Below are 26,937 nucleotides of genomic sequence, written 5' to 3'. Positions count from 1 at the left end.
TGGCCAAGCGTCCAAGTCCTTACGTGGGAGAGAGCACAGCTCAAAGTCTGTATAGGTTGTCCTGAGTCCATGTGAGCCCCTGGGTGGTTTCATCAACAAGTCTCCAGGTTTTGGTGGGCGGGGGCTGCTTTCCCAGGTTCTAGTCCCCCTGTCCTGGGAGGTCTTTCTGACAGGCTAGACTACGTTGGACCAATGGTTCCAACAGGCATTTGCCAAGCACTGGGGAGGGAAGTCGCATACTGCCGCTGTACCACTGATGCTGGTCCAAGTGCACCATCTGGGGTGCCGGCATGCAGGAGGCTTCGAGATGGTTTCTGGAGCCGGGAGTGTGGGTGACTCCAGGGAGGATGAGGCAGTTGAGTAAGGCCTCGGGAAGAATAGGATTTTAGAAATTTAGTAAGTGACGAAGCAGAAAAACATCCCAAGTAGAAGAAATTGAGGGTAGAGATGGCTTGGGACTGTGATGGTTCTTTGTGGGAGGGGGACATTAGGGCAGAAAATAGGTGGTTGGCTCCAGATGGGTCAGGGCTTAACTTCAGATTCACCCGTGCCAAAGGCCTTCTGAACTCTAGGTCCTTGAGCCCTTGCCCACACTGGGGAAAAGCGGGGCGGAAACTGCCCGGCCCACAGGCGCCCAGCCGGCCGCTGGGTCTCCATCGCTCCCTTCGCTGGTCGTGACGGCGAAGAAGCCCCGGAGCCGCAGGGTGGGGGCCAGGGCGGCGGTCGGAAAGCGGGCTTGGGTGGGCAGCGGGTTGGGCCTCTGGTCCACAGACCCGAGAGGGCCGAGGCGCGCTGCCGCGGTAGCCCCCTCCGGTCCGGGGCCGCGCCCCGGAAAAGCGACGTTTCCGCTGGCTCGGCTGCCGCCGCCCCCGTGGAAAAGACGACGCGAGAGAAGACGGGGGTCAGCTGGCTGCCGCCGGGCCGCGAACTTAAGGAGAGGATCCGGCAGAGGCGCGAACCGCCGACCCCTCTCCTGAAGAGCGAGGGGCGCGCACGCCCACAGGCCCGCCCGGGGCGCGAGCGCGAGCGCGGCCCCGGCCCCGCCCCTCGGCGCTGGGTGGGGCGGGCGCGGGCCAGGCCTCCCCGCCCCCTCCCCGGACACGCCCACCCAGTGCTTTGGCGGCGCGAGCCGCAACTGGCAGCGGCGGGCGAGCGCGAGGACCGCGCGCCGCGAGGCCCCGCGCGTGCGTGCAGTCTCTCGCTCGCGCGCTCTGGCGGGCGGGCTGAGCAGACGAGTCGAGCCCCCGCCGCCGCCGCCGCCGCCGGAGAAGCCTCGGCGTCCGCTCGGCGTCGCCTGATTCCCGTAACCCCTGTGCCTCCGTATCCCCGGCCGGGCCATGGCGGAACGTGGAGGGGCGGGCGGTGGTCCCGGAGGCGCCGGGGGCGGCAGTGGCCAGCGGGGCTCTGGGGTCGCCCAGTCTCCGCCGCAGCAGCCACCGCCGCAGCAGCTGCCGCAGCAGCCGACGCCCCCCAAGCTAGCCCAGGCCACCTCGTCGTCCTCGTCCACCTCGGCGGCGGCCGCCTCCTCCTCGTCCTCGTCCACCTCCACCTCCATGGCCGTCGCGGTGGCCTCGGGCTCTGCGACTCCCGGCGGCCCGGGACCAGGCCGCACCCCCGCCCCCGTGCAGATGAACCTGTACGCCACCTGGGAGGTGGACCGGAGCTCGTCCAGCTGCGTGCCCAGGTGAGCGGCGGGTGGGGGGGACCGGGCCCTCGGGGGTCGCCCAGCCGGGTCTGTGGCAGGCCCCCGCCTTCCCATTCCTCCCCGTCCCATCGCCCAAGGGGGCACCCCGACCCTAGATTCCCTCTGGCTGCTTTGCCGCCCGGCCTGGCTCCAGCCCGGCCTCCCGGGACTCCTCCCGAATGGACCCCGCCCTCTCCTGGCATCCCCACCTTCTGTCTGGGGCCGGGGCCACCGTCTTCCCCTCTCTGAGCTGGGCCTTCTGGACTCTCAGCCCTGGGCCTTCTCTTGTTGATCTGATCGAATCCGGCCTTCCTGTCAGTTTCCCTGTAAAAGTCACAGACTCTTTTCCCGGCCTTGCCAGCTCCCGTGGGCTGTACATATGTTACATAGATGTGGTATGGATCTCTTTAGATATTATTTCCCAATATACTTGGCACGTGTCAAACTCGGTTGTCACCTTCTGCCAGGTAGAGTTGGTATAGTAACCCTTGGCGCTTCTAGTTTGTCTTCAACACACATGTTCATTTGTACTCCAAAGACACACATTGTGTCCCGGCCTCTACGTCTTGTAAAAGTCCTATTAAATGTGTCTTAAAGTGTATTTTTCATCCTCTCCTCCCTCCTCACCCCCCAGTAACTGGTCACAACTTCTAGCCCTGCACGGCTACATAAAATTACTGCCTGTTCCTAAATTCAATCCATTCCTCTGTCTGTTGGAACCATCTGGGGACTTTCCTTCCATTGGTAAAATATATCTGAGTTTGGGATATTTTCTGTTTCTGTATTGGCAAGGCAGTCTTTCTCAAACTCTTTGGGGACAGTGTGCAACATCCTACAGTTTACCCCTTGAATAGACACTGTGAAGCTGGTTTCACCCAGGAAGCCCAGAGAAGTGCCTGGAGGTGGTCTTTTTTGTCACCTGTAAACTGAGTTGATTCTGTTGGCTTGGAGTCTGGCTGGCTCCTTACTCTGTTGTCAGCCCTGTCTTGGGCAGATGGACGTGTAAGTGGGGTTGGGGAGCATTGTCTGGTTACATCTTCAACTCTTTATTTTTCTCCATGCCTCCCTCTTTATTCTGAATTGTTTCATGCATGCAAAATTATATATGTCCTAGAAAGGATTGTAAATAAAAATGACAAGAAGTACATCTCTGTACTTGACTCAGCTTGAGAAGAGCATTACAATTGTGTTGAAGCCCTCGGGGTGCCACTTCCTGATCACATCCCCTTCTTCCCCCTACAAAGGTAAACATTCTGAATTGTGTGTCTATCATTTCCCTGTCTTATAAAATTAGTTTTACTGACATATGTGCATCTCCAAGCTATGTTTTTTAGTTGTGGATGTTTTTGGAAGTTTATATAAATGCTATCATACTGTATGTGTTCTGTGGCCTGTTTGTGTGTGTGTGTGTGTGTGTGTGTGTGTGTGTTTAAACTCAACATTAAGTTCGTGAGAATCATCAGTGTTGTATGGTGGCTCTAAGTATTTTCACTAATGGGTAGAATTTCATTGTGTGAATGTATCATAAAGCTCCTTTTGATGAACATTTGGGTTGTTTCCTGTTTGTTAATACAAACAGTAATGCTGTAAATATTTTTGTCCAGGACTCTTGGTGCTTCTTGGAAAAGTTTCTTTAGGATATCTTTATACGTAGGGGTGGAATTGCTATTTGAGAGATATACGTCTGGAACATTTTTAGATAATGCTGAATTGTTTTCCATTAGCCCCTCTCTACTCTTCGTGTCCCTTGTGTTTCAGCGTTCACTTCACTGATTTATACTTTCCTTTTTCTCTGTCCTTTCTTCAGGGTAGTCAGGAGCCACATTAGTTTAGTTAGGTTTGGCCAGTACCCTAACACACACCAGACGCAACTGGGAGTTTAGTATGTGGTGGTTTTCCTCTCTTGGTCCTAAGCAGGCCTGCCTTTCTCTTTCTGTACAGGCCCATCTATAGTTGAAGTATCCTCATCTACTTCTTTCAAACATAAAAGCACTGGGTCCTTTCCTCCATGGGTCCAGTGTTAGCATGCTTGCCTGTTCTTCCGTCACATCTATCACTGTTTGACTGGTGACATTTGGACAGCTGCCTTCTCTAGCTTGTTAGATCAGAAAGGCGTGAGCCTACTGGCAAGAAGCTGCTGTGCAACCGAGGGGGATAAATAAAAACACTGATTGCTGTTGATTTCCAATCTGTCCCTATTGGTCACTGAAAGGTCCACACAATAAATTATTAGCCAAAGAAACAGCCAGGCATCCTGATCAAATCAGTAATTGTTATGTTGACTTGGTGTGAGAGCCTTAGACTGTCTTGTTGTTTTCACCTGCAGGGAGCATGCAGTTCTGTCATGTCTACCAACCAATCTTTGGGATTGTCAGCTGTCCTGCTCTGACTTATTTTTTAACCGGCACCCTTGTGCCTCCCAGCCCTTTGTGAAACACTTGTGCTCTTTGGAGCAGGCTGTTTTATCTGCAGGATGGAAAATAACACCCTGTGGGGAGAAAATGGCCTGCTATTGGCCCTTCCAGTGATTAGAGTCATCCAGTTAATTTGAAGTCTCCTTGGTATGCTTGTTCACATTGTTTGGAATGTATTGGCAGCGAGCACTCTGTATACAGCACGCTGAATATCGTCTAGGATTAACATTCTTGTCTTGTGTAACTCAAATGAGACACAAATGTATGATTTATATGCACTTGAGAAATGCACGCATGATTGTATGATCTAAGGTTGGATGTGTATAAAATGTCCTGGGATTCAGTCTTGTGAAATTGTCATCCTCTTCCTAGTGCAGAGAAGCGAGTTGAAAAGTCGAGTGTTAGGAAGGTCATGCTCCTTTTGTTGATCCCTGTAGGAATATAATTTACTTTTGGAAAAAAAAAAAACTTTCCTTTATTAGATGTTTAAATAAAGTTGTTGTTTCTCAGATATGTACTCTGCTCTGACTTAACAGCTACTAAATTCTCTCAGAATCCATAGTTTTTTTTTTTTTTACTTTTTATGAATGAAGAGCATACCTATAGTTGGCTTTAAAATAACTAAATTGTTCTTTTCATTGCCATTTTTACCAGCATTTTTTAAAATAAAAAGATGGTTTTTTTCCTGATAGTAGATTTTTATTCTCACAAGGAATTTCAAAATTTTAACTGAAATATAGTTGACATACAATATTATGTTGGTTTAATTTGCATTTGATTTGACATTTGCATACATTATGAAATGATCACCACGATAAGTCTAGTAACCATCTGTCCCCACACAAAGTTATTGCAGTACTATTGACCATATTCCTTATGCTGTACATTACATCCCAATGGCTTAAAATAAAAAGATCAATACACGTCCATGATTAGAAATTCAAGCGGTACAGAAAGATGGAAATGGTAAAGGAAAGCCCCAGCCCTGTGTCTCTTCTCACTCCCCAGAGGTAATCATTGTGAAATACAGTTGACTGTTGAGATTCTGTCACCAGCAGGTAGGTCTGTTACAGTTCCATTATGAAATTCACAGCTTTGGAAGTGGACGCTGTTTTCCCTCCACACTAAGGAGTGCTCCCTGGTCTGTGGTCCAGAGTATGGACAGTGGTGTGGCGCTGTCGTAGGTACCAGGTGGCAAGATGCTTGACATTGAAGACAGGGCTTTAGAGTCTCACTGACCCTTTCTCTTTGGTCTTTGTATGGTGACATTTCCCCTGATGTTCTTTTCTCTTTTTGAGTTGCTTAAGCAGGAGAGACTGAAAAATTATTCAATTTCCTAAGTGTACAAAATTTCCTCAGGGGTGTAAAACTGACTGTCAGGAGACAAAATGTGCTCTGCTCTATCACCCACTAACTGTATCACATTTGCCTTTGAGTACAGAGCACATTTGCGTATCCTTATCTGTGTGCTTAGGGAAGGAGTTCAGTGGTTATCAGTCACATTTCTCCTTTAGACCACATTTGGAAAAAAAAAAAAAAAGAAAAGGGGAGGTGGCCATGGCCAAGTTTGTGTGACTGTCCTGCAATAGAAGTGTTAATTTCATGAAGATATTTGAGGCCAGTTACCCCTCTAACCATGAAAGCACTGGGCAAGCCAGGATGTATTGCTGTATGTGCTTCCTGTGTGCTAGGGCAAACTCTCCCACACCTTAGCATTTTCATCCATTGATTGGGAATACTTTTACTTACTATCCATTCCAAGATGTGGGTGAAATAAATATAAAATAGGACCTATAGATCCACAGGAGAAAGTACTTCTTAAATGATAGATATAAAGTAAATGTAATTGATCAAATAAGAGAGAGCTGTTAAACTTTCTTTTATTTCCCTAGCGTTAAAAGTCTTGGAAGCAGGGCTTCCCTGGTGGCGCAGTGGTTGAGAGTCCGCCTGCCGATGCAGGGGACATGGGTTCGTGCCCCGGTCCGGGAAGATCCCACGTGCCGCGGAGCAGCTGGGCCCGTGAGCCATGGCCGCTGAGCCTGCGCGTCCGGAGCCTGTGCTCCGCAACGGGAGAGGCCACAACAGTGAGAGGCCCGCGTACCACCAAAAAAAAAAAAAAAAAGTCTTGGAAGCATATTTGTATCTTAGAAGATTTGAATTTCACATTGTGAGTGTTGTAATAGAATATGCTCTCTATCGGAGTAATATAATCCACCGTCCCTGTGGAAGCTCAGATTCCTTAAGTCAGAAAGAGAATGACTTTCACAGAGTCTGTCTTACATGTATTGATTTACAGATCTTTTGGACACATTAGTGGTTATGTGATTTCCTTTTAAGCTAGATTTCCAATTTCTTAGCTGAGCCAATAAGCTGCCACTGTTATTAAGGTTGGTGCCGTCTCTGTGTGCACCAGGGAGGTGCAAGCCAGAAAGTGTTTGGGCTGTGTCTTTTCACTGCTTCACCCTAGGAGGTTGTCCTGTTTTGGCCCGGACTTGCAGACTCAGTGGGTCCTCCGAAATTTGGAGTCGGCTTGGCTTGGACCTGTGGTGTCACATTCTGGGAGTACTTTGGGAATCCAGGGAAGCTGTGGGAATGATTGCAAGAGTTGGTCTTTTTCCAGTGTGAGTTCGGAGCGGTATTAAGGGCTCTTGAGAAAAGACAGAATTTGAAGTTGGCCTTAAAATGTCTTTCAGAGCCCACTGGGCTGGAATTGAGCAAGGTGGTTTGGTTCTAGATTGGCGAGCCCTGACGCAGTCCTCCCTTCTCCAGGCCTAATTAAAGGAATAACCAGCATAACTTCAGAGGACTTTAGGGAACCAATGTGTGTGCCTGGGCACCAACTCTGGAGTCATTCACAGGGCAGTTATCTGATTAGAAAGCCTGCTGGACCTGCTTTCCCTTTTATGTTATTACAAACCAGAGAATAGCTGTAGTCACAGCTTAGGGAGCTGCTTAGGCAGACACGTGCCTGGCCTCTACCTTGGGTAGCGCAGTAGAGAAGGCCAGTAAATGATGATGTATTGTTGCTGAGCTTTTATAACTTCTAGAAAACAGTTACTTAAAACATTTTCTTTGACATTCAATTATGTCTTAAGATCATAGGCTATTTCATCTTTAAAGCTGTGCTGTTCAATACAGTAGCCACTAGCCACACGTGGCTGTTTAAATATTAATTAAAATTGAATGAAACTTAAAATTCTCTTCCTTAGTTGCACTGGCCACATTTCATTTCACACCAGTCACGTGTGACTGGTGGCTGCCATATTGGACAGGGCAGATCTAGAACATTTCCAGGACCACAGAAAGTTCTGTTAGATAACACTGTTTTAGAGAGAAAACTGCCTAAGTATGGGCATTTCTGGTATTAATATTTATGGCTTCTCCTTATTTGTTTAATTAGACTGAGTACTCAGTCTGTCCTCTTCCAAGTTATTTTAAAATGTCCCCTTTCTTCGCTATTCCAAGGGCCCATTAGTTTTCTTTTGTTAGTTTTCCACCTTTAAGTGTTGTTACCTTCTAGTCTGTTCACTTCTTCCTGGAGGGAATTAGCTTCCTGGTGCTTCCCTGTCATTTTTTTCTCACAATTTTAGGTCTTAGTCAATATCTACAGAGAAAACTGTCTGGAGGCATTAACTCCAAAATGGTTTTGGATGGTAGGATTATGTGTGATACTAATTTTTGTCCTTGTGTATTTTTTGGTGATTTCCAGACTTTCTATAACAGACATGTATTACAGAAAAAACCAGTAAATGTTGTTTTAAAAATATATATTTAGGGACTTCCCTGGTGGCGCAGTTGTTAAGACTCTACCCTCCCAATGCAGGGAGCCTGGGTTCGATCCCTGGTCAGGGAACTAGATCTCACATGCATCCCACCTGCTGCAACTAAGACCCAGTGCAACCAAATAAATGAGTAAATATTTTTATATATATATATATATATATATATATATTTAAAGATGCATATCAACTCTTCTCGGTTGTATACGTACCTCAAAGGAGGGAACCTTACAAATTTTATATCGCTATAAAGATGTAAAATATAGGATTTATTAAATGGATGAAGACATTGGGGGGAGCTGAGGTTTCACTCCACTCACCTTCCTTTCTTGGTTCTAGAGTTGCTTGTTCATCTTTATTGACAGCAAAAATGGTGACTGGAGAATGCTCTAGCCTGCTGCCCACCTCATGGTGTGTGGATGGTGGGGCACAGGTGAGGAGGGGGGCATTGATAGAGGCACATTAGTTATTTGATGTTCGTGTAGCTTCTTTTATTTTATTTTTATTTTTTATTTTTGGCCACACCGTGCTGTATGCAGGATCTTAGTTCCCTGACCAGGGATCGAACCTGCGCCCCCTGCATTGGGTGCGCTTAGTCTTAACCAGTGGACCTCCAGGAAAGTCCCATGTAGCTTCTTTCAGATTGTAAAGTTTTTAAATACATTAAAGGTCAGAATATCTGAGTTTAGTTCTAGCTTCACCAATTTTTCTGACCCCGAGTACTGTTCTTCCTCTTTTCTCCTTGGAAGTAATGATCCTCCACGACTCTCAGATGAACCTGTGTTTCATTCATCCTTTCAGCACTTGCAGTTCGTTCTGTAAACAGAGGCACTAGGTAATATCCAGAGCCTATTTTGGCAAAAATTTTTTTAGAACTGTGACAGACCTCTTAGCAGTTACACCCTGAGTGGTTTACCCTGTATGTTTTTTTAGTGACCTGGTGCAGGTATAGGTAGGTGTGAAAGGAGTGATGTTTTAAAACTTGGTTCCTATTACAGCACCTGCTCCTGTCTTCTTAGTCTGCAGACTCCTCCGAATGGCAGTCTGCCTCTCAGAGCAGTATTCTGAGCAAGACTCCCCCCAGGTAACAGTTTGGATGTGGTAAGTGGAATGTTAATTGTCCCTGAGGAAATTTAGCCTGGTTATTGTGCTTAGATGCAGGAAGGTGTTTTTTCTTTACAGTTTTTCTCCAAAACTCTGTGTGTGTGTGTGTGTGTGTGTGTGTGTGTGTGTGTGTGTGTGTCTGGCTTTGAGCTTCCTTTTGTTCCTTTTTTTATAAGCGAGACAGAGATTCTTTGTAGTGTTTTTTTTGTTTTTGTTTTTATAACAGTTTAGGAGAACACAAAGGCTTAGGACATCAGTTGTCATTTATTTGGTCCCTCCTCCCAGACCTTTTCCTGTCTGTTGTTTAGAAACACCAAATGGCTTCAGGGGTTAGATAGTAGCTTTTTCCTCCCATGTCTGTGATTTACGGTGCCTGGAAAGCACATCGCACTCCCTCATGTGTAATTCTCCCCATCCTCTGTGACCCTGATCTCCTCCCAGAAGGTAACCACTAGTAGCAGTTCAGAGTGATATGTTAAAATGAAAATCAGATCATGTCACTCCCCTGTTCATAATCTTCCCAATTAACTCATTTAGCAAATGCTTGTAGACCAGCCGTCATGTGCCACAAACAAAATCCTTGATCTCATGAAGTATACATTCTGTTGGGTGAAGATGAGAGACCCTATCAGATAACTTTTCATCACACTTAGAGTAAAACCCTTTTTATGACCTAGGAGATACTTCGTGGTGGGACTCTTCCTGTGGCTTCCACCTCATTGCTACCATTCTCCCCATGCACACCTAGCTCTGGGCAAGTTGGGCCCGGGCACAGTCACCCTGCCTTTGGGCTTTTGCACTTGCTGTTCCCTCTACCCGGAATGCTGTGTCCCCAGGTCATCGTGTGGCTGGCTCCTGGGTATCATTCAGGTCTCAGCTGACCTGCTACCTTGGAAAGCTTCTCTCACCTGCCCATTCCATTCTGGGAGTTTATAAATCTTCTTCACACCAGTTACCATCATCTGAAATAATCCTGTTCATTACTTCACATAGTAGTTACTTTATAGGTGCTTGATGGATACATTTGTCAATGAACAGTGCCTGTTTATTTGTAAAGTTTATTGAATGAAAATCTATCCTACACAATTCTTTCATTCAACAAATATTTTTTGAGTATTTCTATATGCCAAATACTGCTCCAGGTGCTGGGGAACCAGCAGCAAACTGGTTGACAAAGTCCATTCTCTCCTAGAGTGAACATTCTTGTGGAGGGAGACAGATAATAAACACGTAATTAGGTCTATAGTGAAGAGTCAGGTGGTGAGTAGTGCCATGATGGAAAACAAAGCGGAGTGTGGACTTGAGAGGGTTGGGTAGTGTGGTCAGAGAAGGCCTCTGGTGAGGTGCTGTTTGGGCTGATGCCTGGGTGAGGTGAACCAGACTGCTGAGCGTTTGCTATGTGCACAGCACCTCCGCAGGAAGGGAAGTCGAGGCCCAGGGAGGTGAAGGCAGTTCTGCAGGGCTCCCCAGTTTAGAATTAGGTGGAGGACTTCCCTGGTGGTGAAGTGGTTAAGAATCCGCTTGCCAATGCGGGGGACACAGGTTTGAGCCCTGGTCTGGGAAGATCCCACGTGCCGTGGAGCAACTAAGCCCGTGCGCCACAACTACTGAGCATGCGCTCTAGAGCCCGTGAGCCACAACTACTGAAGCCCGCGCGCCTAGAGCCCGTGCTCCACAACAAGCCCCCTGCTCGCTGCAACTAGAGAAAGCCCATGCACAGCAATGAATACCCAACACAGCCAAAAATAAAATAAATTAATTAATTTAAAAAAAACACAAAACTTGGTGTCCCCTGAGCTCTGTCTGGTTCTCATGGTTGACAAATAATATTTAATGCTTTATACTTTCTAATGTTGGGATTACAGAATGCTGCTTTATTACCAGACTGTTGACAGTGAGAGGCTTCGTAGCACAGTGGCTACAGGTGTCATTTCTGGAGCCAGTTAGCCAGGATTTTAATCCTGACTCTGTTGTTTACTGTTTGAGTGACTTGGGCAAATTACTTAACTTCTCTAATGCTTCATTTGTCTCATCTTGTAAAATGGGCATAGTAATTGCCCCTACTGTTCATTTATTACGAGGATTAAATGAGATTAATACACTTTAAGTGCTTATGTGGCACATAGAAAACACTTAAAAATGTTACTATTACTCTTGCTGTCTTTATTGCCAGCCTAGCTTCTCTGTCTCTCCCCCACACCCCTCGAAAAACTGCTTTCTGTCTAGAATCAGGGCAACCTTGTTTATATTCTGATTTCCTCAGGGGGACCATTACAAGGTCTTGGGTTCACTTTGGCCACAGATCCTGCCAAACCCCAAGCTTAATAGACTAGAAAGTCAAAGGAAAATATTTTGGTTCTCTGAAGCAGTGGCTGGGTCGGGATCCTGTTTCTACATCCTGCCAGCTTATATGAACGGAAGAGATGGTTCAGGCCCGGCCTGCAAACCACAACTTTGTTTTGAGCCAACTTGACTTGACAGCTTCCCTATTCTACCTGCTGACTTCTTTAGCTCCGCTTTGGCAGCCAGAAGAGCAACTAAACCGGTTTACAGCTAGCCATTTATCACCAGTAAAAGCTGAGCGACTCCTAGGAAAATCAGGATTTAAACGGAGTTGATCTTTTTCTCTTTTCTCCTTAAGCTTTCCTTTTTATGTCTCAAACTATAGAAAAACTGTATTCTACTTTTGTAGGAGAACCTGATAATACATTTAAGGCCTATTGTGAAACATTTGGATCTTGGTATACATGTCAGTTTTCTCCTTTAATAAGCACCAAGACTTTTTATCTTCCCATTTTGGTTAGAAACCCACAAGTATATTTATGTGTTTCTGGTTCTTCCTTGAGAATATATAAAACACAGATTTACCGCTTCTCAAGTGCGGATGGTCATGATGAATGGGACCCTCATGGCGAACATCAGGGCTTGAAATGAAGAGTGTGGACCGGTACGTGGTGCGTAACTGTTTTTAAAGTCATATGTTTGCTTTTTTAGTTTTGTTTTTGTCTTCTCTTCTCCCTGTTGCTATCAATATGCCTTCTTTCTGCTTTGTTGCTTCTAATATTCCATGAGCTGAAGAATCATATAGTCAAATATGTTAAGAAGGAACGGGCTCTCAATGTGAGGCTGAGAGTAATGGGCAGTGTAATCTGAGAGCGTGAGATCCACAGCGGGGCTGTTTTGCTCACCTCTCGGTCCAGTTTGTGCTCTAGAGGTAGGCTTGCTGGTGAGTTGAGGGTGAGGGTTTAATCTTCTATTTAACTATTTAATCTTCTATTACTATTATGGATTAGTCAGTAAAACCCTATATCTAGTGCTTAGTTAAATCTATTTTGATTACCTCTGGGCAAGTCACTTTTTCTCCTGATTTTTTTTTACAAGTGGGGATACCCTTTTTGGCCTTGTTGATTTGTTATGCAGAGAAACAAAATATTTGTAAAATGTTTGAGCATCTATATTCATAGAAATCATTACCTTAACATCTTTGGGTAATGGCAGTGAAACTATGAATATGATGGTATAGTATTTGTAGGCCTGATTTACATTAGTCATCATTTACATTGTCTCTGCAAGTAGGTTTTTGTTTCGCACTTTCAGGTCGTATCCAATAGAATGTGGCAGCGTAATCTACCCTAAGTCTGTTGTTTAATAAAATTGTCTCCTCAAAATTAAAATATGTGGAAAGTAGACAACAGCATTCAGTCATCCATGCCATGTACTGTTTTTGCTGTGGATGAAAATGAATAAGCAACTCTGGAAACCAGCGTCCTCTGGGAACATAAAAGCTCAGTAGCTATTAATGGATTTAATTGTATTTCCACTCTGCCACCAAGATGTGCAATAAATTGTTTATGCCCTTATCTTTAATGGGGAGAATTGTTCATTAACTGTATATGATATCATTATCCCTTTGTTTTTATTACTTGTGGATAATCCCCTCTATCTTTCCTTTCTTTTAAAAAAAAAACTTATGAAAAGGAGCAGCTAAAATGTTATTAAACATTGCCCATTAATCTTTTTGGTTGACTTTTCTCTCCGTGGAGGAAAAGGAAAGTGTCATCTCACTGGGAAAACAAATGCTTGGGTTGGAAATGGGACATGACCTGAACTAAGATTTGGCATAGGATTAGTTTGGTGTGCTTTGGACTTAGGCCAGCGATGTGTTTGCTTATGTTCCAGGAGGGCCTCATTCTCAGGCAGCCTCACTGATAAATGAGTGCCATGTCTCCGTGTGCTGAGGCGTCGTCTGATTGGAGTCCATTTAAGAGAACATTTTATAGAACGTTTGTGGTGATGGCTTTGTTTGGGTTTGGGTTTTGTTTTGTTTTGCTTTGTTTTGTTTGATGCTCATTCAGGTATTTCCTCCTATTCTTATAATATATCTGGAGGAAAAAAGTCAGCAAGTTGCTATCATCTCTTTAAAACCACGTGCCAAAAATGCTTTGGCTCTAGAATCTGGTTTCTTATTTGGCTTTACCTCACCATGTGGGTTTGCATAAGTCTCTGTGAGTCCTCTCCCTAATAGTAACTTCATTTAGTTGGCAGGTACTCACCGTGCAGAAACCATATGCCTAGTCACCATTTTAGACACCGAGGAGAGAGTGCCTAATAAAACAGGCAAAATCAAAGCTCTCCTGGAGGTTACCTTCTAGGGGCAGAGGGGGCAGCAGGCAATAAACAAATGAGTGAGCAAATGGTAGGGTATGTCAGATGGGGAAAATTAAAGCAGGAAAGGGGTATACGTGAGGCAGAGAGTGTTACTTTTTTAAATAAGGTAGTTTAGAAGACCCCAGAGAAGGTGAGTCATCATGTGGAGCACACACTTAGGCAAGTCATTAGAGGGAACAGTAAGTACCAGTAGGTTCCAGGAATATCCAGGAGGCCAGTGGACTGGAGCCAAGTGAACAAGGTGGAGAGTAGTGGGAGAGAAATTCAGAGAAGTGAAGGGACCAGATCTCGTAGGCCAATGTAGGACTCTGGCTTTGACCTTGAGTGAGATGAGGAAGCCATTGGGGATTTCGAGCCAGAGAAGAGGCATGGTAATGACTTACATATTAAAATAACCACTGGCCCTTGTGTGTAGCATAGCCCATAGGGAAGGGCAAGGGTGAAAGCAGGGAGTCCAGTTAGGAGTATGAAGATGATGTACCGGGAGCTGATGTTGCCTTCAGCCAGGGTGGTAGAGAAGATGAGAAGTCATCAGAGTCGGGTATAGTCTTTTCAAGCCTAAAGGATTTGCTTATGGATTACATTTGGGATATGACAAAAGAAAAGGATTCAAGGACAACTTCAAGATTTCATTTAACCTCCTTGTGTCAGTTTTTCACTAAAAAAATGATAGTGATTGTCATCTGTTTATCATAAGTGACATTATCTGAGAATGAGATCTGTGTAACAGAGCTATTCAAAGCTCTTGAGGAAGGTTGTTTGTTTCTATTTTTGCCATTTGTGATTAACTGGGAATAAATTTCCTTGGGGATTTACTGGGTGATGGAATAATCCATAGGTTGGCAACTGATTGTGTTAAAAATCTAGATAAATTCTTTTTATGCTGTAGGCCATGGTGAAGGTGTTGGAGCAGCAGAGTCCCAACGTCCCTAATTATTCTGCTGTCACATTTGCTTGGTCTGATATCTCCTCTGTGATCTTTACCTATTTGATGGCTTTTCGTGAGGGAGCTCTATTGCAGAGGCCATTAACAGCCATAGCACCTACCCTTTGTCACTGACCCGGTGGAACTGAAAAATAAAAAACATCTGTTTTTTTTTTTTTTTTTTTTTAAATGACTGGTTTGCTACAGCCGACAGCCTGTCTGTGCTTCCTAGGAGCTGCTCTATAAGGAGGAATCCTGCTGCAGAATGATCTAATTTGTGTAATCTTGAAGGTGGAGCTATTTTTGAAAGAGAACAGAAAAATAATGGAACCCTTTGCTTGTGAATGCCAAGCTGGATCTTACTGACTTAAAAGGAAAAGGGCTCAGTTAGATCTTGTAGTTTGAACTCTAGTTTCCCTCTTGTCCTGCTCACCAGGTCTAGGCAAAATTTATAATAGATATATTTAGGTAATTGCTCTTGAAAACGGTAGCTGGGTTTTTCTTTTCTTTTTTTTAAAAACATTTTAGATAAATATATTACTTGTGATTTGGATAATGTGAGTAGCATAAAAGAGCAGTTACCAAATTCAAGAATTAGAATTCTTTTTACAGTTATTTGATAGACTGATGGTTTGTAACTGGTTCTCAAAACTATCAGACTTTATGGCCCCTTTTCTATCCTGAAATGAAATTCCCAGATAATCAGATTTACCAGCATGTCTGCAATGTCTTTTTTTTTTTTTTTTTTGCGGTACACGGGCCTCTCACTGTTGTGGCCTCTCCCATTGTGGAGCACAGGCTCCAGACGCGCAGGCTCAGCGGCCATGGCTCACGGGCCCAGCTGCTCCGCGCCATGTGGGATCTTCCCGGACCGGGGCATGAACCCGTGTCCCCTGCATCGGCAGGTGGACTCTCAACCACTGCGCCACCAGGGAAGCCTTCTACAATGTCTTAACTGCACTATAAAGGAAAAATAAAAGGAAAGCTGTTTGTAATACAGTATGTGTTTCTATATGTAAATTCTCAGAAGAAATGTGTAAGTGTTCACAGCACATTAGAAACCATAGCTGTCAGGTGCTTGCAGGTACACATCGCCTTATCTCTGTGGATATGGCTCCCATAAATAGAGACTGATACAGGTGTACTGCATGGGTGCCTCATGATATGAGGCAGTGCCATCGGTGATACAGTTTTCTAAAATGGTGGATAAATCTTCATCAAATTCTACACAAAACAAAATATAGTCTTTTCTCTGTTTACTGTAGTTACATTCCTGGAAAATCCAGTGTATATTGATTGGTGAAAAAATCAATTAAGTTTCTATGTAAAATCTATTTAAATCTAGGCTTAGAACATTATAAGCTGCTTTTTATTTACATATGTTTGTGTCTGGCAAGACCAAGGCAAATTTATTGGGAAGCTAATGAAACTTAAGTTTCAAGGTCCTTTATTTGCCTTAAATTCAAAGCCAATTTATTATGAAGCTAATGAAACTTAAGTTTCAGGCTACTTCTGTGGCCCTATACCTAATTTTTTAAAAAACTTTTTATTCAAAAAGTATAATATATAGTACTTAGAAAAGGACAAATATAATAAGTACAATTGATGACTTTTTACAAACTGAACAAAACTAGCACCCATATCAGGAAACAACACATTACCAACACCCCAAAACATTACCTTGTCTGCTTCTAATCACTACCTCTGCCCCCACCAAAGATGACTAGCATCCTAACGTGTAAGAGCGTAAGTTAGCTCTGCCTGCTTTGGTACTTCATACCGTGTATACTCTTGTATCTGACTTCTTTTGCTCAACATGATGTTTGTGTGAATCAGCCATGTTGTTGCATATGGTTGCAGCTCATATATTCTTGTTGCTGTACAGTATTCCATGTGCACATGTATCACAAGTTATTTAATCACTGGGCTGGCGGTGGTCATATAGGAGATTTCCCATATTGTGAATAGGGCTGCCATGGACATTCTCACCTGTCTGTCGGAGGTCATAAGCACTCTCGTACAGTTCATTTCGTTTCTCTTGAGAGGACAGCCAGGAGTGCAATTGCTGGGTTGTGTGAGAGTTCCTCTTGGGTCAGATCGCTACCATCAGTTGGGATTGTCTTTTGCGTTTCAGTTATTCTGAGTGGAGGTGAAATGGCTGCTCCAGTGGTGTTAATCTGCATTTCCCTCATGATGTTGGGAACCTTTTCATAAGTTTAGCAGCCATCCGATATCCTCTTTTATGAATTGTCTGTTCAGGTAGTTTTTCTATTGGGTTGTCTGTTTTCATTGAATTGTAGTTCTTTTTCTTCCAAATATCTTCTCATACTCTGTGGGCTTCCTTTTTACTCTTTCAATGGTGTTTGTTGAACACAAATGCTTAAATCTGTCCAGTTTATCCATTTTCCCCTTTATATTTAGTGTCTTTTATGTCCTGTTTAAGAAATCTTAGTCCATTCAAGATCATGAAGAGGTTCTCTAATACTTTCTTCTCAAGCTGTATTATTTTTCTTTCACATTTAGATCTATAGTCCATCTGGAATTGATATTTGTGTGTGGAATGGAGGGTTAAGATACATTCCCCCCACATGGATCTTCCATTACCCCTGTACCATTTACTTAAAAGATCATCTTTTTTGATGGAAATAAATGTTCTGTGTTTTGATTGTGATGGTGCTTACGCCATTTGTCAAAACTCATAAAACTGTACTCTCAAAATAGGTGAATTTTATTGTATATACATTAGACTAAAATTGAAAATAAAACAGAACAAAACTAAAAAAAAAAAAAAGATCATCTTTTTCCACTGCTCTGCACGTCACCTTGATTGTAAATCACATGACATTTTACATGTGGGTCTATTTTTAGACTTTCTGTCTGTACCGTTGGTCAGGTTGTCCATGCTTGTACCAGTGTTCCCCCTGCTCTACTCCTTTATCTTTCCTTTATCTTTATAATAGTCCTATTACCTGGTGGTGTAAGTCTTCAACTTTGTGCTTTCATGATTGCCTTGACTTGTCTTTGCTCTTTCATTTCTTTTTTTTGCGGTACGCGGGCCTCTCACTGTTGTGGCCTCTCCCGTTGCGGAGCACAGGCTCCGGACGCGCAGGCTCAGCGGCCATGGCTCACGGGTCTAGCCGCTCGGCGGCATGTGCGATCTTCCCGGACTGGGGCACGAAGCCGTGTCCCCTGCATCGGCAGGCGGACTCTCAACCACTGTGCCACCAGGGAGCCCTGCTCTTTCATTTCCTTAAAAATTTTAGAATCAAATTTTCAATTTCCTTAAAAGTTTTTTGAGAATTTTATTAGGATTGCATTGACTCTTGTGGATTAATATGGAGAGAACTGAAATGTTTAAAGTATCGGTTCTTTCAGTCCATGGATGTGTTATGTCCCTCCATTTATTTAGATCTTCTTTCACTGATTTTGCACTTTTAGCATAGAAGTATTGTAAATCTTTCTTTAGATGTATTCTTATATATTTGATACTTTAAAATCCTAGACCTAATTTTGTAACTGTATTTGCATGCTTCTCCTGTAGAGGACCCTCCAGCTTGTAAAAGCTTTAGGCCCTACAAGACCTGGTTCTGCCCCGGTCAGAACATTCCACTTACGTGAATGTTGGAAATTGTGCAGGAAGCTAGTCATTTCTTAATTGTGAGGGGCTCAGAGGAATTGTGGGTTGTAGGAGGTCTGGCTTTCTTGTTTTTTCCACCACTGAATGTCAGTGAAGTCTCTAGTCACTGTGACAATCCAGAAAGCCCCCTGGAGGCGTTAGCACCACCATTATATTCCAGTTATGATAGTTACATCCAGATGATATAAGTGTGCTTGAGTATCTTCCAGTGTGTGTGGCTTTTTATTTGTTTTAGGAAGAGACCTGAAGTAAACCAGCAATTTCAAATGTTGTCATCCCTAATCTAGACCTTAAAAACTAGCAAATGATTAATCTTCACAGACTTCTGTTTGCACAGAGAGACTGGTAGAGTGGATTGAACACTGGACTTGGAGCCAGAAGAGTTAAATCCTTCCTTGAACAAAAACTGTGATTTGGGGTTGGTTACCTTTTGAGCCTCCATCTCATCAGAATGGAAAGAAAGAAAAAAGACTGTCCAGCTGACTACCCAGGGTTGTTGGGAAGAACAGATGAAATAATTTATAGATGCCGTCTTAAGTCTTAGAGTACTATAGAAAAGCCATTGAGTCGGTCTATGAGTTTGCTAACTTCAGTTTTTGCTGGAGCTGTAGGCAGAATTACCAAGACGAAGTCTCCTAAACGGTATGGATCTGCCCGGTCCGGGGTTCTTTGAGTTTGGTCACTTTAGAGATAACTTATTCATGGAAAGTGGTGTCTGGTTTTTAAAAGCTGTGTGTTTATAGGAAGGCAACAAGAGCACTACTCTGTTGGGATTCCTGTGTCTTAATTCAAATTCTGGTTTTCAACATGAAAGTAGGCAAACCACTCACTTTCCATTTCCTTCATCATCTTACTGCTTAGAAGTGCTTTGAGGATTCTGGTAAAATTTAAGCAAATTTTATGTTCCTCAGTGAAAGTTTCCATGTGAATATAGGTGTTACATTATTATAATTAAATTCTCATTCATATTAATTCACTATAACCCTGGCCTTCCAGCCAGTGGATTGAGAAATCCCTGGCCTCTTACTGGATGAAAAGGTGATAAGATTTTGGAATGTAAGTTGTGAGAGAGGAAGGATACTGTCTCTGCAGTTTTAACATGGAATATACTTAATACTCATATGAAACTGAATTACAATGTGAACTCCTCACCCCCTCCCATAACTAAGTCTCCGTAGTACCTCTGGAATGCACCTTCTCATACAGACTGATGCTCGTTTGAACTGCATTTTGGTTTCATTTGTTTTTTTTGTTTGTTTGTTTTTGTTTTTGTTTTTTTTGCGGTTCATGGGCCTCTCACTGTTGTGGCCTCTCCCGTTGCGGAGCACAGGCTCCGGATGCGCAGGCTCACGGGCCCAGCCACTCCGTGGCATGTGGGATCTTCCCGGACCGGGGCACGAACCCGTGTCCCCTACATCGGCAGGCGGACTCTCAACCACTGTGCCACCAGGGAAGCCCCATTTTGGTTTCATTTGAAGTTTCAACATTTGATTATTTTCCATCCTGGTTTTATTTTTTTTACTAGTCTACTTCCCCTTAATAGTTTTCTTCCCCTTGTTGTTGTATTTATTTCTAGTCAAAGTTGTACATAATATTTTAAAGAGTCAAGTAGTTCTACAAGGCTCCTTTTAAAAACAATCTTTGGATAGTATCTGGTGAATTCCAAATGTGGAAGATTGTTTGGCTTTTTCATCATCACCTCATTCTCCCAATAAAATTGTAATTTTGGTTATATTATTATTCAGGATGTTTATTATTATGACCGTAGAAGGGCAAGTCACTGTTGAGCCATATAGCCAACTATGATTTTCCTTTCCTGGCCAATTTTTAGTTTTTCCAAGCATCCATAATCATCTTTTTAGTTTTGTTTGATTAATAGCTAATGTTAACTGAATACATAATATGTACTAGGTGCTGCTCTAATTGCCGTCCATGTGTTAATTCATTTAATTATCAGATAGGTAGAGGTGTGCAAAGGGGTTAGGTAACTTGCTGAAGAAAGCTGCATTGCCAGAGTTCGGACCCTGGCAGTCTGGCCTCAGGATCTATGCTCTTAACTACTGTGCTACACTTTTTTCACTGTCTATTAATATGCACTTAAACATTTTTTTAATTGAGGTAAAATTTGAATGCAGTGAAACGCACAGATCTTGGGGTTATAGTTGGATGAGTTTTGAAAAACATACACATTCATGTAACCAACACCTTAATCAAGAATGTTTTTGTCACTTCCAGTCATTCCCCACCTGTCATAGGCAGTTACTGTTCTGGGTTATATGGTCATAGATTATGTTTGTCTGTTCTTGAGCCTCATATAAGTGGAATCATGTATATTCTTGTGTTGACCTTCTTTTGCCAGATTCATCCATGTTGTGTGTTAGTGGTTCATTATTTTTTATTGCCAACAAATACTACAATTTTTTCATCTATTCTGCTGATGGACATATGGGTTGTGTACAGTTTTGGGCTTTTCTTTATAAGGCTGCTATGAATGCTCTTGTGACAAGCCTTTTGTGGACTTACATTTTCATTTCTTTGGGGATAACTATGTAGGATTGGAATGGTAGGACTTAGTATAGGTTTATGCTTAACTTTATTTTTTATAGTATTTATTTAATTTATTTTTATTTTTGGCTGCGTCAGTTCTTAGTTGCAGCATGCGGGATCTTCGTTGAGGCATGTGGGATCTTTTCTCGTTGCGGCATGTGGGCTTCTCTAGTTGTGGCATGCGGGTTTTCTCTTCTCTAGTTGTGGCGTGCAGGCTCCAGGGCGCGTGGGCTCTGTAGTTTGTGGCACGAGGGCTTAGTCGCCCTGCGGGCAGGTGGGATCTTATTTCCCTGACCGGGAATCAAACCCGCGTCCCCGCATTGCGAGGCGGATTCTTTACCACTGGACCACCAGGATGTCTCTATGCTTAACTTTATAAGGTGATTGTGTCAGTTTACATTCTCACTTCCTGTGGCAGATTCTAAGGTGGCCCCCATGATCCCTGTCCCCTCATATTTATGCTTTAGTGTAATCCCCTCCCTTTGAGTGTGGGCGGGACCTGTGACTTGCTCCTTCCTAACAGAAGATGTCAGAGGTGATGGGATGTACGTGATTATGTTGCATCAGACTGTAGTGCCCACCCTGTGGGGAGACTCCTTTGCTGGCTTTGGAGAAACAAGTTACCATGCTGTGAGCTGCCTATGGAGAGGGCCATGTGGCAGGGAGCTGGGGGCGGCTTCAAGTCCACAGCCAGAAGGAAACGTGGCCCTCGGTCCAGTAGCCCACGAAGAACTGAATGCTGTCAACAAGGAGGTGAGCTTGGACACAGATCCTACCCAACGCAAGCCGCACGTGAGACCACAGCCCCAGCTGACACCTTAATTGGAACCTTGTGGAGGACCCAGCCCAGCCACGCCTGGGCTTCTAACCCACTTAAACTGGGAGATGATTAACATGTGTTATTGTAAGCTGCTAAGTTTGTGGTAATATTGTTGTGCAGCAGTAGATAACTAATACCAGCAGTATACAAAAGGTCCTGTTGCTCCACATTTCCACCAACATTTAATTTTGTCAGTCTTTTTAATTTTAGCCATGTGAATGGGTATGAAACGTTCACTCCTTGTGGTTTTAATTTGCATTTCCCTAATTAATAATGACATTGAATATCTGCTGATTGGCCATTTGGATATCTTCCTTTGTGAAGTATCTATTCAAGTCTTGCCTGTTTTATAAATTGGTATGTTTGTCTTTTAATAATTTATTTGTAGCAGTTCTTTATATATTACAGATAAGTCCTTTCAGATGTAGGTCTGTGCATGTGACTCTGTGTGTGTGTGTGTGTGTGTGTGTGTGTGTGTGTGTGTGTGTGTGTGTGTGTGTGTCTCTGATAGATATTACTTTCTTCCAGTCTGTGACTGGGAGGAACTCCCACATCCCTCTCACCTCACCCATGTTCCCAAACTTTTTACATTTTTCCACATTTACTCTACTATGCTAGCTTTCTCTAAATTAGTTTTTCTGAGCCATTTGAGACCAAGTTATGTACATGATGCCCTACCACCCCCAAATATTCCCTCGAATCAAGTGCACTCCTAAATAACTAGTACACGCCCTCTAAGTCAGGTAATTAGCATTGATAAAACCCTTTTCTCCAATCCATAGACCCCAATCACATTTTGCCAGCTGCCCAGCAATACCTCCTTTTGATTTTGCTCCAGGATCCCACCAAGGAACATGCATTGGATTTAGTTGTCACGTCTTTTCTTTTTTCTTTTTTAATATTTCATTTCATTTATTTATTTGGTTGCTCCGGGTCTTAGTTGTGGCAGGCGGGCTCCTTAGTTGCAGCTCGCTGGCTCCTTAGTTGTGGCATGCGAACTCTTAGTTGCGGCATGCATGTGGGATCTAGTTCCCTGACCAGTGATTGAACCCAGGCCCCCTGCATTAGGAGCGCGGAGTCTTACCCACTGTGCCACCAGGGAAGTCCCCTGTCATGTCTTTTCGTGTCCTCCAACCTGGGATAACCTCTTAGTCTTTTCCTGTCACTCATGTCCTCAGCTCGTTGTATGTTCAGTAGGATGATCTGCAAGCTGAATCTATTAGTATTTCCTTGTGACCAGGTTGTGATTTCTTGCCAAAAATATCACAGAAATGATGCTGTGGATATTCTCAGTACATCACATCAAGGAACACATGGTGTTAACCAAGTCCCATTACCGGTGATGTTAACCTTGATCATCTGGTCATGTTGGTGTCTGTGACGTATCTCTACTTTTCTGCAGACTTTTCTTTTTGTAACTGATGAGTATTTTGTGTGGAGACAGTTTGAGATTATGCCAATATTCTGTTCCTCATCACACTTCGAACTTACAGCATTAGTGTCTTCCCTAAATCAGCAAGCACTATGTGTTTGCCAAATGGTGATTTTTTTTTGTTTCCATTATTCCTTCTACATTTATAAATTGTTCTATTGTAAAGATGAGCCTTTATCATCTCCTTCCTCCCTTCCTCCCTCGCTCCTTTTCTTCCTTTCAGTATGGACTTACGGATTTGTGATTTATTCATTGTGTTGTAATTTACTAGTGTTATTATTTATTTTGATGCTCAAAGTACTCCACATTTGGTCAGTGAGAGCTCTTCCAAGCTGTTTCCCTTTTATATGTTCTTTGCATTCTTTGAACACTTGTAATTTTCTAGAACAAGATGTTCCAGGCTTATCTTGTGTTTTCTCTGCCCTGGCCCTGGAATCAGCCATTTCTCTAAAGAGTCCTGGTTCTTTTAGTGGAGGATGGTATTTAGAAGCCAAGATTGGAGGTTTGTTGTGCTCATTGTTACAGGATGTCATTACTTCTAGGTGCTCTCAGAAAACAGAGCCTGGGGCTTCCCTGGTGACACAGTGGTTAAGAATCCGCCTGCCAATGCAGGGGACATGGGTTAGAGCCCTGGTCTGGGAAGATCCTACATGCCGTGGAGCAACTAAGCCCATGTGCCGCAACTACTGAGCCTGCACTCTAGAGCCCGTGAGCCACAACTACTGAGCCCACGTGCTACACTACTGAAGCCTGCGCACCTAGAGCCTGTGCTCCGCAACAAGAGATACCACTGCAACGAGAAGCCCGTGCACCGCAACAAAGAGTAGCCCCCGCTCGTCACAACTAGAGAAAGCCCGCGTGCAGCAACAAAGACCCAATGCAGCCAAAAATAAATAAATAAAATAAATAATTTTATTAAAAAAGAAAAAAGAGAACAGAGCCTGGAAATGTAAGTGAGTATCTATAGCACATACCCGCCCCCCCCCAAAAACACACACACACTCTCTATTTCTGTAGAGAAACCATATGTTTTTTTTTTAAAACTGTAAAAGACCCAGGAGTTCAAACTAACACCTTCATTTCCAGTATAATACCTCAAGGTTCTCTCCAGCCCTACCCTTTTCCATGTTTGTTAGTACCTTTTCCAATTTCAAAAATATACCAAAGTAGAGAAAATGTGTAATGAATCCCCGTGACCTCATCACCCAGCTTCATTATCAGCTGGTTGTTTCATCTGTATTCCTACCTCCTACCCCGACTTTCACTCCCAGATAATTGAAGCAAATCCCAGATGTCGTAGGATTTCTTCTATAACAATTTCAACATATACCTCTAAGAGGTAAGGACACGTTTTAAGAGTATATAACGCAATACCTTTATCCCTCCTAAAATAATTTACGTTTTAAGAGTATATAACAGTGATACCTTTATCCTGCCTAAAATAATTGAGTCCTTAATATTAACTACTTACAGCCAGTTGAGCTGGACTTCACAGAAGATTTAATAGTGGGAGGAAGAGAATTCAGGTTGAGGGAAATGTGGGTAAGTGACAGGGGTTACAAGTCTGGTTTAGGGCTGCGGCAATGGAAGTGGAAAGTAAATGGCAGATATGAGTCATTGTGGAGGAAAAGTCAATGGAATTGTCGCATTGCAGACAGCAGGTGTCTCTTCCCTCTGTTTCTGGTTAACAGTGTTTGAGTGGTTGTTTTGAGCCGTATAGAACAGGGTCAGCAGACCGAGTCCTACTGTCAGCCAGTGTTTGTAAGTAAAGTTTTTCGGGTACCCAGCCACATCCGTTTGTGCACACATTGTCTACAGCTGCTCTCGCCCTGCAGAGGCAGAGTTGAGTGATTGCAGCAGATACCCCATGACCTGTGAAGCCCCAGATATTTACTGTCTAGCCCTTTATAGAAAAAGATTGCTGACCCCTGATCCAGAGGAAACTGGGTCCTGGGTTTAGTGCTGTCGGAAGGCTGTGTTGAATGTACTGGTAAGGAGCAGCCGTGTTTGTGATGTATAGGAGTGAGAAGCCTGGGAGTTTGCTTTGTTCTGTCTTGATCATTCTCTCTGTAGCCTGAGAAAGCAAGTTTCTCTAAGAATTTCTCTGCCTGTTTGCCTGTTATCTTGTTTATTGTCTTTCTCTCCCACTAGTCAGGGATTCTTGCATATTTTGTTCACTACTCTATCCCCAGGGCCTGGATTAGCGCCAGACACTTAGCAGGCACTCAGTAAACAATTATTGAATAAACAAGTCAGTGCATTAGTGTTTCTGCTCCTCTTCTGCATTAGACACATTTGGAGCTTCTTGGGGGATAAGAGTGATGTATTTTTAGGTGACAATGATGCTATTATGTAAATCCATTATAATTTTCCCCCAACAAAGTTTAGAAAAGTGTTCATCAATACAATGGAGTGATAAGCAGCAACTAAAACTAGTAATTATGAAGATTGTAGAAATGTGGGAACACGTTTATAATGGGTCAAAATCTTATGCACACTGCCTCTGTAAAATATATATGAATATGGGCAAAGGCTAGAAGATAATGCGAAAACGAAATCATTGTTTTAAGACAGTGGATTTTTGGGGTGGTTTTTCTCTCCAGATTTTTCTTTAATACTGTTGTTTTCTCATATTTTCAATAATGATTTTAAAAATATATAATTTTTCTGTGCCTCTCCGCCCGCCCCATACATGTACGTCTGCACCATGTCCAGAAATATAACCTTTAGCTTGGGTCACAAATAATGCAATAATCAGAAATTAGAGTTAGTATTGGAAAGGTTGGTGGGCATTATGGGTGAATGGTCCACTTTATCCCATGGTAAACTGCTACAGTATACTTCCCAGCAGGACATGCCTGTAAGCATTCTTGGTTAGAGCCTGATTTGGGTTTATATGTAAGCTTACATTTAGACAAAAGCCCTTTTATTTGAAATGGAACATGAACAGGCATGGTGGGAAGGAGTGGTCTGGGTGAGAATGTCTTATGTTTGCGTTTTCTCAAAGCAGTACTTCCGCCTTCCTTTTATTCTGAGATGCACGTTCTGCCTGGCTTTTCTTTTTTCCATAGAAAGGCAGCATTTTCTCGGGGATGCAGTCATTTGGAGCAGTCATGTGGTTTTCTTCCCATTTCACGTTTAGGCTGCCTTTAAAAACATGGATAAATCTTTTCTTTGTACCTCACTTTCTCTATGTGCAAAATTGTTGTTCGCTATACATCTTCCAAGGATGTGGTGAGTTTATAGCCGTTTTATTTAAATAGGTGTTTGTGTTTGTTCTACCTAACTACGTTTCTAGGTTATATATAGTTGGTGTTCCAGCCGTTGCCTGTAGGCTTCGTCTGAGTGTCTTGTCAGGGGCTGGAATTCTGCACTGCAAAACAAAATACAGAAAGATCCCACGATTTCAGCCTGCTCTTTAAGGGAATATTACCTCTCAGGTTTAGCAAATGGGAAGATGATAAAGTATCTTAGTTAATTCAAGGTAAAACCCAGAGTCCTTCCAGTGGTCTACAAGAGCCTATGTGATATGGCTGTCTGCCCCTCTTACTAATCTGACCGCCTGCCACTTCCCCGTAGGTCACTCCATTCTCAGTGGGCCTCTTGCGCTTCCTTGAAAATGTCATGTGACCTGCCTCTTTGCACTGCCTCTGCTGGTAGATACATGGTTCATTCTCGTTCTTCTTCTAAGTGTTTACTCAAGAGTCACCTTCCCAGTGAAGTGTGCCCCAAGCCCTCCTTCCCCCATGTCGTTCCTGCTTCTTTTTGTCCATAGCAGTTGTCAACCTCTAACACACTATATAATTTTCTTATATATTATGTTTGTTGTTTGCTGTCTCCTCCCTGCTCTTAGCTAGAATGGACGCTCTGTGAGGACAAGGATTTTTGCTGGTTTGGTTCACTGTTGCATCCCTAGTGGTTAGATTC

The 26,937-nt window shown here is 43.4% G+C and overlaps 1 protein-coding gene across 5 annotated transcripts in view; it reads left to right on the top strand.

Annotated features, from left to right (window-relative positions):
* The first annotated feature begins 1,129 nt into the window (after positions 1-1,129).
* PACS1 (phosphofurin acidic cluster sorting protein 1) overlaps positions 1,130-26,937 on the top strand; it is a 141,478-nt gene continuing 115,670 nt past the window's right edge. For all 5 annotated transcript variants that reach the window (XR_009542308.1, XM_060158566.1, XM_060158568.1 and 2 more), the window contains exon 1: positions 1,130-1,684. Coding sequence is in view for 4 of the 5 variants with exons in the window: in XM_060158566.1 (XP_060014549.1) it covers positions 1,338-1,684 (347 nt within the window). In the remaining variant the exon portion in view is untranslated. The remainder of the gene's footprint in view (positions 1,685-26,937) is intronic.

This window comes from Lagenorhynchus albirostris, chromosome 9, assembly GCF_949774975.1.
Source record: "Lagenorhynchus albirostris chromosome 9, mLagAlb1.1, whole genome shotgun sequence".
NCBI classification, from domain to species: domain Eukaryota; kingdom Metazoa; phylum Chordata; class Mammalia; order Artiodactyla; family Delphinidae; genus Lagenorhynchus; species Lagenorhynchus albirostris.
The sequence above is the reverse complement of the archived record's forward strand: the minus strand, read 5'-3'. Positions and strand labels throughout refer to the sequence as shown.